Raw genomic sequence first — 16,955 nt, forward strand, 5'->3', positions numbered from 1 at the left:
CAATAACCACAAGAATCCAATCACAGAGATGACACAGTGGTTATCCCGTGGTTCGGCCAAGTACAAAACTTGCCTACTCCACGTTGTGGCGTCCCAACGGACGAGAGTTGCACTCAACTCCTCTCAAGTGATCCAATGATCAACTTGAATACCACGGTGTTCTTGCTTTTCTTTTCTCAATCCCGTTTGCGAGGAATCTCCACAACTTGGAGCCTCTCGCCCTTACAAAAGATGTTCACAGAGAATCACAGAGCAAGAGAGGGATTAGCAACTCACACACGACACAAAGATCACAGCGAATACGCACACACAAGACCCAGACTTGAGCTCAAAAGACTAGCACACTAGAACGGAGCTCAAATCACTAGAATGTCGAACAAGTGCGCGAGATTGATGTGTGAGTGATCAAGAGTGCTCAAGGAATGCTTGGTTGTCTCCTCCATGCGCCTAGGGGTCCCTTTTATAGCCCCAAGGCAGCTAGGAGCCGTTGAGAGCACATCTGGAAGGCTATCCTTGCCTTCTGTCGTCGGGCGCACCGGACAGTCCGGTGCACACCGGACACTGTCCGGTGCCCGATTTATTTCCATAAGCAGCGCAGCCGACCGTTGCCGACCGTTGCAGATCTGGCGCACCGGACAGTCCGGTGCACACCGGACAGTCCGGTGCTTCCTTCCGACCGTTGGCTCGGCCACGTGTCGCGCGCCGATCACGCGGCCGACCGTTGGCCCGGCCGACCGTTGGCTCACCGGACAGTCCGGTGCACACCGGACAGTCCGGTGAATTTTAGCCGAAGTCGCCGGAGAAAAACTCGAGAGCAGCCTCTTCGGCCGAGGCAGCCTGGCGCACCGGACACTGTCCGGTGCACCACCGGACAGTCCGGTGCCCCAGACCGAAACAGCCCCTTGGCTGTACACAGCCAAGTCTTCTCTTCTTTTCTCCTTTCTGTTTCTAACACTTAGACAAGATATTAGTACACAAAACCAATATACTAAGGCTTAGAAACATACCTTTACTTGTGATTTGCACTTTGTTCAACCATGGGCATATTCTCACATTTAAGCACTTGTGTTTGCACTCAATCACCAAAATACTTAGAAATGGCCCAAGGGCACATTTCCCTTTCAATCTCCCCCTTTTTGGTGATTTATGCCAACACAACATAAAGCAACTAGAACAAGTGCAAAATCACTTCAAATAAAAACTCAAATTGGTTTTGATTCAATTTTGGCATATATGGATCATCCTTTGCCACCACTTGGTTTGTTTTTGCAAATCAAACTCAAATCTCTATTTCTATGTCAACCACACATGTTGAGGCATAAAGAGAGTCATTCCAAAAGAGATTGATCAAGGATTTCAAAAACTCCCCCTATTTCCCATAATCAACACTTCTCCCCACAAGAAGCCAACTTTTGACAATAGAGGCAAATAAGAGACAAAAGCTTTTGACAAAACAAAAACTCTATTCTACTATTTTCAAAATCTCTCAAGTGGTAGCTGATCCATTTATCACTTTAGCCTTTATTTTCTCCCCCTTTGGCATCAAGCACCAAAACAGGATCAACTTTGGCCCTGTAACCCCATTGCCTCACCAAGATCTTCAATAAGAATACAAAGGCAATAAGATTGCATGAGATGAACTTGGAATAAGTTACCCTCTCATCGGAGTGCAGTGGAAGTCTTTCATGGTCCAAGTCCACCTTTTCCCTTTCAATCCTCCTTTGAGACTAAATCATCAAGCTCAAACACATGGTTAGTCTCAAAGGGTCAAGTTGTAACACATCTCCCCCTAAACTTGTGCAACACTTTGCAACGGACTTGTGAGGTCCAGGGAGTGTTTGTACAACTTGAGCACCATAATAAGCAACAAAATGCAAAAAGGAACATGATCAAAAGCATAAATACATGTATGCTACAGTTCAATCCAAGTTCCGCGAATCTAAGACATTTAGCTCACTACGCAGCCTGCAAAAGGTCTTCTCATCTAGAGGCTTGGTAAAGATATCGGCTAGCTGGTTCTCGGTGCTAACATGAAACACTTCGATATCTCCCTTTTGCTGGTGGTCTCTCAAAAAGTGATGCCGGATGTCTATGTGCTTTGTGCGGCTGTGTTCAACAGGATTTTCCGCCATGCGGATAGCACTCTCATTATCACATAGGAGTGGGACTTTGCTCAGATTGTAGCCAAAGTCCCGGAGGGTTTGCCTCATCCAAAGTAGTTGCGCGCAACACTGTCCTGCGGCAACATACTCGGCCTCAGCGGTGGATAGGGCAACGGAAGTTTGTTTCTTAGAATTCCATGACACCAGGGACCTTCCTAAGAATTGGCACGTCCCCGATGTACTCTTCCTATCGACCTTACATCCAGCATAGTCGGAATCTGAGTATCCAACCAAGTCAAAGGTAGACCCCTTTGGATACCAGAGCCCGAAGCAAGGCGTAGCAACTAAATATCTAAGGATTTGCTTCACCGCCACTAAGTGACACTCCTTAGGATCAGATTGAAATCTAGCACACATGCATACGCTAAGCATAATATCCGGTCTACTAGCACATAAATAAAGTAAAGACCCTATCATTGACCGGTATGCTTTTTGATCAACGGACTTACCTCCTTTGTTGAGATCGGTGTGTCCGTCGGTTCCCATTGGCGTCTTTGCGGGCTTGGCGTCCTTCATCCCAAACCGCTTTAGCAGATCTTGCGTGTACTTCGTTTGGGAGATGAAGGTTCCGTCCTTGAGTTGCTTCACTTGGAACCCAAGGAAGTAGTTCAACTCGCCCATCATCGACATCTCGAATTTTTGCGTCATCACCCTGCTAAACTCTTCACAAGACTTTTGGTTAGTAGAACCAAATATTATGTCATCGACATAAATTTGACACACAAACAAATCACCATCACATGTCTTAGTGAAAAGAGTTGGATCGGCTTTCCCAACCTTGAAAGCATTAGTAATTAAGAAATCTCTAAGGCATTCATACCATGCTCTTGGGGCTTGCTTAAGTCCATAGAGCGCCTTAGAGAGCTTACACACGTGGTCGGGGTACCGTTCATCCTCGAAGCCAGGGGGTTGCTCCACGTACACCTCCTCCTTGATTGGCCCGTTGAGGAAAGCGCTCTTCACATCCATTTGGAACAGCCTGAAAGAATGGTGAGTGGCATATGCTAGCAAGATTCGAATTGACTCTAGCCTAGCCACAGGAGCAAAAGTCTCCTCAAAATCCAAACCTGCGACTTGGGCATAACCTTTTGCCACAAGTCGAGCCTTGTTTCTCGTCACCACCCCGTGCTCGTCCTGTTTGTTGCGGAACACCCACTTGGTTCCCACAACATTTTGCTTCGGACGAGGCACCAGCGTCCAAACTTCATTTCTCTTGAAGTTGTTGAGCTCCTCCTGCATGGCCAACACCCAGTCTGGATCTAGCAAGGCCTCCTCTACCCTGAAAGGCTCAATAGAAGAGACAAAAGAGTAATGCTCACAAAAATTAACTAATCGAGAACGAGTAGTTACTCCCTTGCTGATGTCACCCAGAATTTGGTCGACGGGATGATCCCTTTGGATCGTCGCTCGAACTTGGGTTGGAGGTGCCGGTTGCGCTTCTTCCTCCATCACATGATCATCTTGTGCTCCCCCTTGATCACATGCCTCCTTTTGATGAACCTGTTCATCGTCTTGAGTAGGGGGATGCACCATAATTGAGGAAGAGGGTTGATCTTGCTCATCTTGTTCTTGTGGCCGCACTTCTCCAATCGCCATGGTTCGTATAGCGGCCGTCGGAACATCTTCTTCATCTACATCATCACAATCAACAACTTGCTCTCTTGGAGAGCCATTAGTCTCATCAAATACAACGTCGCTAGAGACTTCAACCAAACCCGATGATTTGTTGAAGACTCTATACGCCTTTGTATTTGAGTCATAACCTAATAAAAACCCTTCTACAGCTTTGGGAGCAAACTTAGAATTTCTACCCTTCTTCACTAGAATGTAGCATTTACTCCCAAATACACGAAAGTACGATACATTGGGTTTGTTACCGGTTAGTAGCTCATATGACGTCTTCTTGAGGAGGCGATGAAGGTAGACCCTGTTGATGGCGTGGCAAGCAGTGTTAACGGCTTCCGTCCAAAAACACTCGGGGGTCTTGAATTCTCCTAGCATCGTCCTCGCCATATCAATGAGCGTCCTGTTCTTCCTCTCTACCACACCATTTTGCTGTGGTGTGTAGGGAGCGGAGAACTCGTGCTTGATCCCTTCCTCTTCAAGGAACTCCTCCACTTGAAGGTTCTTGAACTCGGATCCGTTGTCGCTCCTTATCTTCTTCACTTTGAGCTCAAACTCATTTTGAGCTCTCCTGAGGAAGCGCTTGAGGGTCCCTTGGGTTTCAGACTTATCCTGCAAAAAGAACACCCAAGTGAAGCGGGAAAAATCATCAACAATAACTAAACCATACTTACTCCCTCCTATGCTCAGATAGGCGACAGGTCCGAAGAGGTCCATATGCAGCAGCTCCAGGGGTCTTGAAGTGGTCATCACGTTCTTGCTGTGATGCGCTCCTCCCACTTGTTTACCTGCTTGACAAGCTGCACAAGGTCTATCTTTTTCGAAATGCACGTTAGTCAAACCTATCACGTGTTCTCCCTTTAGAAGCTTGTGAAGGTTCTTCATCCCCACATGTGCTAAGCGGCGATGCCACAGCCAGCCCATGCTAGTCTTAGCTATTAAGCATGCATCTAGACCGGCCTCTTCTTTTGCAAAATCAACTAAATAAAGTTTGCCGTCTAATACACCCTTAAAAGCTAGTGAACCATCGCTTCTTCTAACGACAGACACATCTACATTTGTAAATAGACAGTTATATCCCATATTGCATAATTGACTCACAGATAGCAGATTATATCCAAGAGACTCAACTAAAAACACATTAGATATGGAGTGCTCATTAGAAATTGCAATTTTACCTAAACCTTTTACCTTGCCTTGATTCCTATCACCGAATATAATTGAATCTTGGGAATCTTTATTCTTGACGTAGGAGGTGAACATCTTCTTCTCCCCCGTCATATGGTTTGTGCATCCGCTGTCGATAATCCAGCTTGAACCCCCGGATGCATAAACCTGCAAGGCAAATTTAGGCTTGGGACTTAGGTACCCAACTCTTGTTGGGTCCTACAAGGTTAGTCACAATTTCCTTAGGGACCCAAATGCAAGTTTTATCACCTTTGCATTTTGCCCCTAACTTCCTAGCAATTACTTTTCTATCCTTTCTACAAATTGCAAATGAAGCATTCAAGGCACAATAAATTGTAGAAGGTTCATTTACTATTTTCCTAGGAGCATGAATAACATTCCTTCTAGGCACATGATGAATAGCATTTCTTTTAGGAACAACATTTCTCCTAGTAACATTTCTATCATACACATAAGAGGAACTAGGAGCAAACATGGCATGAGAATCATAAACATATGAATCAAAAGCATCATGACTTACATTTCTAGTTTGTCTTCTATCATGATACAAAAATGCATGGTTCCTTTTAGCACTAGTAGCCATAGGGGCCTTCCCTTTCTCCTTGGCGGGAATGGGATCCTTATGGCTTGTTAAGTTCTTGGCTTCCCTCTTGAAGCCAAGCCCATCCTTAATTGAGGGATGTCTTCCTATTGTGTAGGCATCCCTTGCAAATTTTAACTTATCAAATTCACTTTTGCTAGTCTTAAGTTGGACATTAAGACTAGCCACTTCATTATTTAGCTTTGCAATAGAGGCTATGTGTTCACTACAAGCATCAATATCAAATTCTTTACATCTATTGCAAATAGCAACATTTTCTACACAAGTTGTTGATTTACTAGCTATTTCTATCTTAACATTCAACTCATCGTTAATGCTCTTTAATTTTGAAATTGTTTCATGGCATGAGGATAATTCACAAGTAAGCATCTCATTTCTTTTAACTTCTAGAGCATGAGATTTTTGAGCTTCTAAAAATTTATCATGCTCTTCATACAATAAATCCTCTTGTTTCTCTAAGAGTTTATCCTTCTTATTCAATGCATCAATTAATTCATTAATTTTGCCAATTGTAATTCTATCTAGACCTTTAAATACACTAGAGTAGTCTATTTCATCATCGTCACTAGAATCATTATCACTAGAAGAAGCATAAGTAGAGTTTCGAGTACTTACTTTCTTCTCCTTAGCCATGAGACACGTGTGACGCTCGTTGGGGAAGAGGGCCGATTTGTTGAAGGCGGTGGCGGCGAGTCCCTCATTGTCGGAGTCGGAGGAGGAGCAATCCGAATCCCACTCCTTGCCTAGATGCGCCTCGCCCTTGGCTTTCTTGTAGTGCTTCTTCTTCTCCCTTTTGTTCCCCTTTTCCTGGTCACTTTCATTATCAGGACAGTTAGCAATAAAATGACCAAGCTTACCGCATTTGAAGCATGATCGCTTCCCCTTGGTCTTAGTCTTGCTCGGCTGTTCATTGCGACCCTTTAGCACCGTCTTGAATCTCTTGATGATGAGGGTCATTTCTTCATCATTAAGACCGGCTGCCTCAATTTGCGCCACCTTGCTGGGTAGTGCCTCCTTGCTCCTTGTGGCTTTGAGAGCAAAAGGTTGCGGCTCGTTGATCGGTCCATTCAAGGCGTCGTCCACATACCTTGCCTCCTTGATCATCATTCGCCCGCTGACGAATTTTCCTAGGACTTCTTCGGGCGACATTTTGGTGTACCTGGGATTCTCACGAATATTATTCACCAAATGAGGATCAAGAACGGTAAAGGACCTGAGCATTAGTCGGACGACGTCGTGGTCCGTCCATCGCGTGCTTCCGTAGCTCCTTATTTTGTTGATAAGGGTCTTGAGCCGGTTGTATGTCTGAGTTGGCTCCTCGCCCCTTATCATCGCGAATCGTCCAAGCTCGCCTTCCACCAACTCCATTTTGGTGAGCAAGGTAACGTCATTCCCCTCATGAGAAATCTTGAGGGTATCCCAGATCTGCTTGGCGTTATCCAAGCCGCTCACTTTGTTATATTCATCCCTGCACAATGAAGCTAGAAGAACAGTGGTAGCTTGTGCATTCTTATGGATTTGCTCATTAATGAATGAAGGGCTATCCGAGCTATCAAATTTCATTCCACTTTCCACAATCTCCCAAATGCTTGGATGGAGAGAAAATAGGTGAGTACGCATTATGTGACTCCAAAATCCGTAGTCCTCTCCATCAAAGTGAGGAGGCTTGCCAAGTGGAATGGGGAGCAAATGAGCATTTGAGCTATATGGAATGCGCGAATAATCAAAAGAAAAGTTTGAGTTAACCGTCTTTTGTTTGTCGTGGTCGTCGTCCTTTTGGGAAGAAGAGGACTCATCGCTGTCGTAGTAGACGATCTCCTTGATGCGTCTTGTCTTCTTCTTCTTCCCATCTTTTCGCTTGTGGCCCGACCCCGAGTCATTGGACTTGTCATCCCTTGGCTCGTTGACGAAGGACTCCTTCTCCTTGTCGTTGATCACAATTCCCTTCCCCTTAGGATCCATCTCTTCGGGCGGTTAGTCCCTTTCTTGAAGAGAACGGCTCCGATACCAATTGAGAGCACCTAGAGGGGGGGTGAATAGGTGATCCTGTAAAAACTTAAACTTATAGCCACAAAACTTGATTAGGCGTTAGCACAGTTTATGCCAGGTGGCTAGAGAGGAGTCAAAACACAATAACCACAAGAATCCAATCACAGAGATGACACAATGGTTATCCCGTGGTTCGGCCAAGTACAAAACTTGCCTACTCCACGTTGTGGCGTCCCAACGGACGAGAGTTGCACTCAACTCCTCTCAAGTGATCCAATGATCAACTTGAATACCACGGTGTTCTTGCTTTTCTTTTCTCAATCCCGTTTGCGAGGAATCTCCACAACTTGGAGCCTCTCGCCCTTACAAAAGATGTTCACAGAGAATCACAGAGCAAGAGAGGGATTAGCAACTCACACACGACACAAAGATCACAGCGAATACGCACACACAAGACCCAGACTTGAGCTCAAAAGACTAGCACACTAGAACGGAGCTCAAATCACTAGAATGTCGAACAAGTGCGCGAGATTGATGTGTGAGTGATCAAGAGTGCTCAAGGAATGCTTGGTTGTCTCCTCCATGCGCCTAGGGGTCCCTTTTATAGCCCCAAGGCAGCTAGGAGCCGTTGAGAGCACATCTGGAAGGCTATCCTTGCCTTCTGTCGTCGGGCGCACCGGACAGTCCGGTGCACACCGGACACTGTCCGGTGCCCGATTTATTTCCATAAGCAGCGCAGCCGACCGTTGCCGACCGTTGCAGATCTGGCGCACCGGACAGTCCGGTGCACACCGGACAGTCCGGTGCTTCCTTCCGACCGTTGGCTCGGCCACGTGTCGCGCGCCGATCACGCGGCCGACCGTTGGCCCGGCCGACCGTTGGCTCACCGGACAGTCCGGTGCACACCGGACAGTCCGGTGAATTTTAGCCGAAGTCGCCGGAGAAAAACCCGAGAGCAGCCTCTTCGGCCGAGGCAGCCTGGCGCACCGGACACTGTCCGGTGCACCACCGGACAGTCCGGTGCCCCAGACCGAAACAGCCCCTTGGCTGTACACAGCCAAGTCTTCTCTTCTTTTCTCCTTTCTGTTTCTAACACTTAGACAAGATATTAGTACACAAAACCAATATACTAAGGCTTAGAAACATACCTTTACTTGTGATTTGCACTTTGTTCAACCATGGGCATATTCTCACATTTAAGCACTTGTGTTTGCACTCAATCACCAAAATACTTAGAAATGGCCCAAGGGCACATTTCCCTTTCACCCCGCCGCCTCCTCCCGCTTCAGATGTTTAGGTTCGGGTACCCTTTTGGTGTTTGACGCCAAAGGGGGAGAGATATGAGTTGTGAGAGTTAGGGGGAGTTAGAGAGTTAGTAGAGAGTCATTTTGATGTAATATATGTGCTTGCTACTCTCTGTACTAGCTTGGTGTTTTTGGCTCACAAACTCTATATATACTCTCGTTGTTTATGATTGACTGTGTGTATTATGTTTTCACCTTATATTTTATCACCAGTCTTCTAGTTCTTGATTCATTGATTTAACTTCACTTTTATATGAACAAGAATATTACGATGTGTATGCGCTCACTCTTATTATTATGGTACACGTTCTTTCTGTCAAAGATTACTGAGTATAACTAACCATCCTTTCTATTGACAGAAACTTCAAAACAAACTACTCTCACAAATCTTGTAGGGTTGTCATCAATCACCAAAAAGGGGGAGATTGAAAGCATCTAGGCCCCTGGTTGGTTTTAGTGATTAATGACAACGTAATGTTATATGTGACTAACGTGTGTTTTGTAGAGACAAATGGTAAGTTAGGTCGCATGACAGGTAGAAGTACTACAACGGTGAAAACAATCCCGGAGATAAGAACTCGAAGCGACGGCTAAAACGACGAAACAAAAGGTGAAGGTCTACGGAGTCCGAGTGTCAAGGAGATGTGGACACTCGCGATTTAGTTAGGTCTTTTATTCTCTTTTAGCCGTACTATAAAGAGGGGTTGTCGATGAGTAGTTTGACCAAGAGAGTTCTAGTGTAGTGTTGGTGCACAATCACACTCACATACAGTGCTAGGTGTCACTCTAGAACTCACTCACAAGTTAGAACGAAAACCGATTTGAAAAACAAGAAGTAGGGTTTCTGGCCCTGGGGCACCAGACTGTCCGTGTGCACCCTCTGCCAGGTGGGGCCAGGCTGGCCCTGGGAAGAGGCTGGCCCTGGGAAGAGGCTTTCCCACGCAGAAACCCGAGAGCGCCTGGTTCGGAAAGGAATTTTAGTGGCGCACCGGACAGTGCACCGGACTGTCCGGTGTGCCATGAGTCCAACGGCTAACTGTCAGAACTAGCCGTTGGAAACGACCGTTGGCGCACCGGTGGCGCACCGTTGGCGCACCGGACTGTCCGGTGCGCCATTGCGCAGTGAGATGCCTGTAACGTCTAGTTGGTGGGTGAGGGCTATTTATACCCCCTCCACCCACCATATTCAATGTCTTGCACTCCACATTTATTCCAGCACATTGCTAGAGCATTGCAAGCACCAAAAGCCTAGTGAGGAGATTAGAGAATCTTAATCCGCGTTTGCTCCTCATTAGCGCTAGCGAGAGCCACCTAGAGCACACACCACTTGCATTAGGCTTCTCTTGGTCAAGCGAAAGTCTACGGCTTGTTACTCTTGGTGATCGGCATCACCTAGACGGCTTGGTGGCGTTGGGAGCTCGGTGATCACCGTGAAGATCTTGTTGGTGACCCGACTCAAGTTTGTAAGCGGTCTCGAGGGATCCACCGCGCCGGAGTGGCAAAGGATCATCTCGTAGTGAGCATTTGGTTCTTGCGAGGACCAAGGGGGAGCGATACCCTTGCGCGGGTGCTCCAACGAGGACTAGTGGAGAGTGCCGACTCTTCGATACCTCGGGAAAAATTGGAGGAGTCTTCTAAACCTTGCTTTACATTTCGCACTTAATTCAAGCACTTTTCATTGTGTATTTGTTTAGCAAGTATTTGAAGTATTGTCTTAGCATTGTTGCATTTCTATTATTATATTCTTAGTGCTAGTTGTTGGGGTGAAGTTGGGCTCTTGCTTAGCTCTTGCTTAGGTTTTAATTAGTGTTGATTTTTTAGGAAAGCCTAATTCACCCCCTCTTGGGCATCGTGATCCTTTCAACAGCTTCGACTTCACGTTGCAAACCCCACCTCCACCCGCAATCTAGACACTGGGAAGCGAAAGCATCAACCGAAGGCGATGTCAAGGCCGAGATGAGCTCAAACGTGACGCCTTCAGGAAGGGAATGACGTCCAGGACACCACTGTCACATGTCCAAGATAAACCGAGCTTTCACCCATGGAAGACAAAGCAAAGCGACGCCCTCAACAGGGGGAAGTGGCGCCCACGGGCGTCACCGTGGCCGAGACTTTCGCCCAAGATGCCCCCAAAACTTGAAAGGCCAGGACCCCAAGTAAAAGCATGCAGCCTCCGTCGTCGCCACCTCCCTGGCTTCTATGCAAACCCTCCAGAGGGCACCGATGGGACAGTTAACGCAGCAGCCGCAAAGCTGCGTCGGCCGCCATCCCCTCTGGCTGGGCACACGGAACCAGAAACACCTTGTTGTGTGTGCCACACTCGTTGCCACTGAAACCGCGAAGAGAGCAACACCTTCTCAACTGACACTCGCACGCAGCACGCCCCCACTCTCCAGGTCGTCACAACCCAGAACGGCCAGAGGCGGTGGCGCCCAGCCACGACCGCCGATGACATAGCCCGTCGCCGTCGTCACCACGCCAGCCATAGCCGCGTCGTGCCAGCCGCAGCCGCCGCCCGACGCTAGACGTTGTCCCCCCCCACACACACAGGCGCGCGCCCCTGTCTCGTGGGCACCGGATCCGGCCTGGGCCCAGCCGAATCTGGGGTCACCTGCCACTCGCCGCCGGGGAGTACTCTCCGGGGGGCGAGGAGGCCGCGCCTGGCTGGTGCCACTACCACGGCTGGACCTGAAGCACACCACCCACGCCACGGCCCGGCACACGGCCCGGCAGCCACCGCGGACGCAACCATGGCCACCACCACCCTACCAAAGCCCCAGCACGACCATCTCGCCCAGGGCCTTCGCCAGCCAACAACACTCGAGCAACACGGACGCTGGAAGACGCAGCCTGGAGCCGACCGAATCGCCCCACCGCGAGCGCATCCCGCCGGCTAGCTCCGACGGCGGCAAGGTAGAGAGGTGGGAGAGGAAGTGGCGACGGCTAGGATTGGCGCCGCCGGCGCGGCGCGAGGGCCTCGCCTCCAATGCGTCGTTAAGTTGGCCTCTATACATATTGTTTTTAACTATATTGATGATTTAAGAGTTCGGAGTTGTATAATACAATCTCTTAGCTATCTCTGTTACCTAGAAAAACCGTTCCATGAACCTATAGGTTGTACATGCCCTAAGCAGAAACTGACACTGTACTCTCCAAATTCCTTCTAGGAATCCAAAGCAAAAGAGCGAGACAGAGAGAGGCGAGTAGCCCAAAAAACTTAACTCATCATTAGCTTTATAACAGTGGTGATGACAAAAGTGCAACAGCTCTTACGGAGTACATTATATTCTACATATGGCATAATACATGCATGTCGTTATAGCACTAATAATTAAACAGCCTAACTTGACCTCTCCCCACCAAATCCCACAAGCCCAAGTAAACACTTCACCAGTTGTTCCACGTTAACCTCCCCCTCGCGGCTACCTGCCGGCAAGGTGCCGGCCGCGACGACCACCACAAGACATCAGCATGCCTACGCCGACGACTTGCGCACGAAGTACCTGTAGGCGGCAACCTTGCGCTTCCGGGAACCAGAATTGTCTATGGACAGCACCATCTTGCCGGCTTCCCTAGCCGTGAAGGCATTGTGCACGGGCTCCTCGGCGGTGGCCGAGACCATCCTCGTCTTCTCCACGCAGAGCGTGTAGCTGTCCTCGGCCGCCGGCACGTACTCGGCTCCGTACTCGAGGTCCCAGCCCCCGACGACCAGATCCCACGTTATCGTTGCACCGGCCTGAATTGCAAAAAGGCAATACATAAATAAATGATCTTCATGGAAAGTAAGTTCACATTTTGCTTATCCCTGGAAAACACACACACATTTGATTGTTTCTGTACATCGGACAATTTCAGTTGATCCTGGCTGGCATGTCTTGATAGCCATACTAGTTTCTTCGACACGCGGACACTACCATGTGCAAGACTCACATGAACATTGCCCTGAAGTACGAGAATCCAACACAGTCCCCAACTAACTATTCACAGGGAGTGAAGGGAACTGACACTGACAGCAATAGCAAGATTAATAAATCAAGCACTCCTTGGTACTACTACTCTAGGGAGCAGCCACTCATCAAGAGCTCAATCCCAATTAGGCAAAAACAAACTAAAAGATTCTACTAGCTAGAAGTGGTTGCAAAGCTTACACGAAAGGCCTCGTTTACCCTGTTACTAGTAGAGGTAAAAATCAAAACGAAAAGAATAGCGACGGGCTTCTCTAAACTTTCACAGGGCCGCATGCATGCGTCAGGAGCAGAAGAGATGACAGCACGTCGAAACTCGCGCCGTGGCGTGAACTGCAGACTAAAGTAAAAAGCTAAAAAAAAAGTTGCACTGCCTGGCGTGTGTGTGCGCTGTGGCAGCGTTGTGTGCATCGCCAGAACAGAACAGCGCAAACTATATGTGCCAGCCAAACCGTACAAGACTTGGATCAGAATTGTAGTAAATAGTATTTGGTATTTATTATATATCTAAATAAGTTTGTTGTAAAATATATATATATTATGACTAATCTAATGCTATTTATTCTGTATTATAATGGTTTATCTTTTTTATTGAAATTTAGCCAACATTTGAACTTTTTAACCTCTGGAAAGCAAGAAATTTTTTTTAGGACGGGGCATACTGCAGCCTACTTTCGTATCCTCACGAAATTCTCGCATCGCATACGAGGTCACGACAGTTGACAGCGATGGTGTGCAGAGCTGGACAGTGCAGTGTGCAGGTGCGTTGCGAAATTTAAGCCCCTGCAAGATCGAAGGGATTCACATGCAATGGCAAGGAGTTTTCCTTTTCTGAGAGATGAATGGTTCGGAAGCTGCTGGAAGCGCATGACCTGTGTGAAACGGCTAATGGCAAAGCTGTCAGCTCTCTCTATCTCTCCCTCCCCTCCCTCGTCATGTGAAGTTGTGAACTCTCTCTCTCTCCTCATGTGGACTGAAGACGTTACACTCGGGCAACGGGCAGCATCCCATCCTCGCTGCCTCGGCCATGGCCCGTGCCAGTCCAGTTTTCGCAAGAGATGTAGCAGCGGCAGCTCTGCTCCAGAGAGCAGTGTGTTTGCTGGTAAAAAGGCAGCGCTGCAGCGGGGTGCAACGACACAGTGCTCAAAGTCGTTTGCTTTTGCAGCGTGCCCAGCGACGAGCTTGATGGACCGCCGCTCCCACACCACGGATTTCAAAAACTAAAAAAAAGGACTCTATCCCTCACATGCACATGCGCCTGGGCCAGTCGCCACTGCCAATTCGGCTGCCCGTACTAGTGCGTGTATAGTTCATGCTCACCTGAATACATACACCTAGTACTAGTACTGCGTGTCACGGCAAAAAAAAAAGATTGAAGGAAATTATGGTCAGCACAAAGAGCGGGAATCAAGCAACCTAGGACATGGTGAAAGCCCGAAAAAGCTCAACGGGTCTTGTTCTTGCTCGAAAAAGCACGCACGCAATACCCCAGGTGGTGATGTGATGCAATTGTTTAGCTAGCCCGCAAAATTGGCAACCCGGAGACACGCAGGTGAGAGTGATGGATAAGCCAAATTAGAAGTGATCCCAGAAAACTGCTGTTTTTAACCATGTGGTTTCTTTGCATCCACTGGAATCTGCATTTGTTTGTACCTACGTTACGTAGTACGCAGATTTGAACAGTGCGAAATCGCAAATGCCAAGAATCTGAAAGTGTGTCGACAGCGGTAATACAAAATTGGGTGGGTATAGTATATACCTCGATACCGTCGATCTCCAGGAAGACCTTCTCGCCACCCTTGATGGTGAACTCGGACGCCGGCTTCGGTGGTCCGTTCTCGAGGTCACCGGTGCGGCTCAGCCCGCCGTACTGCACAGGCACCAGCTCCGGCCGGATGAACCTGCGATTGAAATTGCAGGAGCAACCCGGGCTTAGACTTTTTTTGCATTGCAGGTGCGCGCAATGTGAAGGAAATCGGTAATGTGGCCTGGTAGCTACTGTACTTGTAGAGTGTCTCGGCGACGTTGCCCTCGCGCGCGATGACGAACTTGCTCTTGGTGCGCTCCGTGAGGAAGGGCGAGATCATGGAGAAGAGCACGGAGAAGTACCACGGCACGTTAATGAACACCTGCGGGCCGGCCGCATCGTTTAAGATGATAGCTCAGGAACACGAATTCGAAATGCCAGGAAATGCACCAGTTGGTTACCTTCCGCGCTACCATCTCCGGGTAGTTGTCCTGGAAGAGGGAGAGGATCTGGTTGCTGGCGGCTCTGAGCTCCCGCTTTGGCATGTCCTTGAGGTCGGTGACCTGTATGATGGCGTTGACGCCCCCGGGCCTCAGGGTGAGCGCGCGCACGCCACGCTCCATGACCTGGACGCGCCAGCGGAGGAAGCGCGCGAGGCGGTCGCCGTCGCCGAAGACGCGCTCGTACATGTCCCTGTCTTTGAAGACGCCGTAGGCGTTGTAGCAGACGGGGTGGCCGTCGCGGTCCCAGCCGTGCATGTAGGCGACGATGCCCTCCAGGTCCTTGAAGCCCAGCTCCTCGTCCAGCACGGCGTCGGCGCCGAACTCGGCGCGCCAGGCGGCGCAGCGGAGCACCATGGCGTGGGCGTCGCGGACGCGGAAGTCCCGCGCGCGGAGGAACTTGAGGAGCACCACGTCGGCGCGCTCGTCGACCGGGGCGGCGTCGTCCGCCGCGGCGGGAGGGGAGCGAGGGTTCAGCGGGACGCCCCAGATGGAGATGGGGTCCGGGTGGGTGGCGAGCAGCGCCTTGAGGTCGGCGAGCGCGCGGAGCTCGGACGCCGGGAGCGCGGCCGCGACGTACGAGTCCTCCTTGAAAGAGGAGGAGCGGAGCAGCGCAGTGGCGTCCATGAGCGAGGACATGAGGCTGCGCTTGGCGCCCTTGGAGGTCGGGGCTGCCACGGGCGCGGGCGGCGGGGTGGTGGTCGGAGACATGACGGTGGCGTGGGGCTTGCGGACGTGCGGCGGGGTGGGGAGGGGAAGCTGGGAAGGGGACAAGGCGTCTGCGGGAATGGTGGGAGCTGCGGCGAGGAGAGGAGGAAGAGGTTTTGAAATGGGAGCAAGGATTTGGAGTGGAGCGGAAGAGCGTTATGATGGCCGCGCCTCGCTCGCGTGGGGTTGGGGTTGGGCCCGGCCGCCCGGCGGAGAAGGAAGAGGAGGGCCTGCCTGCTACCGGATCAGGATCGCTGCTGGCGCGGCCGCCCGTTCTCCCGCGCCGCCGATTTTAAGAGCGGACGACGAAAAACATGATCGAAGTGAAGGGACTCCCTCTAATGTTTAGATTATTGGTACTAAAATTTAGCATTATATTTTTAGCTAAATTTTACTTAGAGCATCTTCAAAAGTATTTCTAAATTTCACCTCTCTAAACTATCAATTGGAGAGTCATTTGTATCAAAAACATCTTTCTATATCTTTTCAATCTCCAACAAATTTTTTATATCTTATTTGCACTCTAAAGAGTTGTTTTCTATATTTAGTTAGCAAGAAACCCGAAATAGAAGATGATTATATTTGGATATTCATTTAGATAAACTGTTGGAGGGTATTTTAAAAAAAATCTATTTATATAGATTAGAAAGAATATAGAGAGCCTCTTAGAGTTGCTCGAAAACCACATAAGTGCTAAAAGTGAAATGTTAAACTTTATCATCCAATAGCAGTTTATCTCCTTAGAGCAACTCCAAGAAATTAGATAAAAAGATTAGCCAAATTTAATGATTTAGCTACTCACTAAAATAGATTTTAGAGAAAAAAATGTAGGCTAATCCAACAGACTTGGTAAACCTACAGACTGAATAGAGAGTGAAGCAAACTATCCAAAAATGGAGAGCGAATATTGAGGGATAGAGAACCACTAAATTTGAAGAGTCATTTACAGAGTCTATTGGATACACCTTTCTTCTAATATTAGCTAAATTTACCTTTATGAAACCATATACCTAGTCTCTTAGAGTTGCTCTTATGTTGTGCTAAACTTTAGTGTATGAGATCCAACCAGTCCTTAAGCCTATCACCAGCATCTCTCATATCACTTCCTCTATCCCACTTTATATTTTAAACTTTATTATGCAAACAATATTATTTACTGTGCAAAACA

At 48.5% G+C, this 16,955-nt stretch overlaps 1 protein-coding gene across 1 annotated transcript; it reads right to left on the minus strand.

Moving 5' to 3' along the window:
* Positions 1–12,071: 12,071 nt before the first annotated feature.
* Positions 12,072–15,916, minus strand: LOC100281982 (patellin-5). The gene is given in 4 exon segments (NM_001154898.1): positions 12,072–12,603; positions 14,592–14,733; positions 14,837–14,961; positions 15,041–15,916. Coding segments are annotated over 4 exon segments (1,278 nt in total). The 5' UTR covers positions 15,791–15,916; the 3' UTR covers positions 12,072–12,342.
* Between the last annotated feature and the right edge of the window lie 1,039 nt (positions 15,917–16,955).

The sequence above is a fragment of the Zea mays genome, chromosome 8 (assembly GCF_902167145.1).
Source record: "Zea mays cultivar B73 chromosome 8, Zm-B73-REFERENCE-NAM-5.0, whole genome shotgun sequence".
NCBI classification, from domain to species: Eukaryota; Viridiplantae; Streptophyta; class Magnoliopsida; order Poales; family Poaceae; genus Zea; species Zea mays.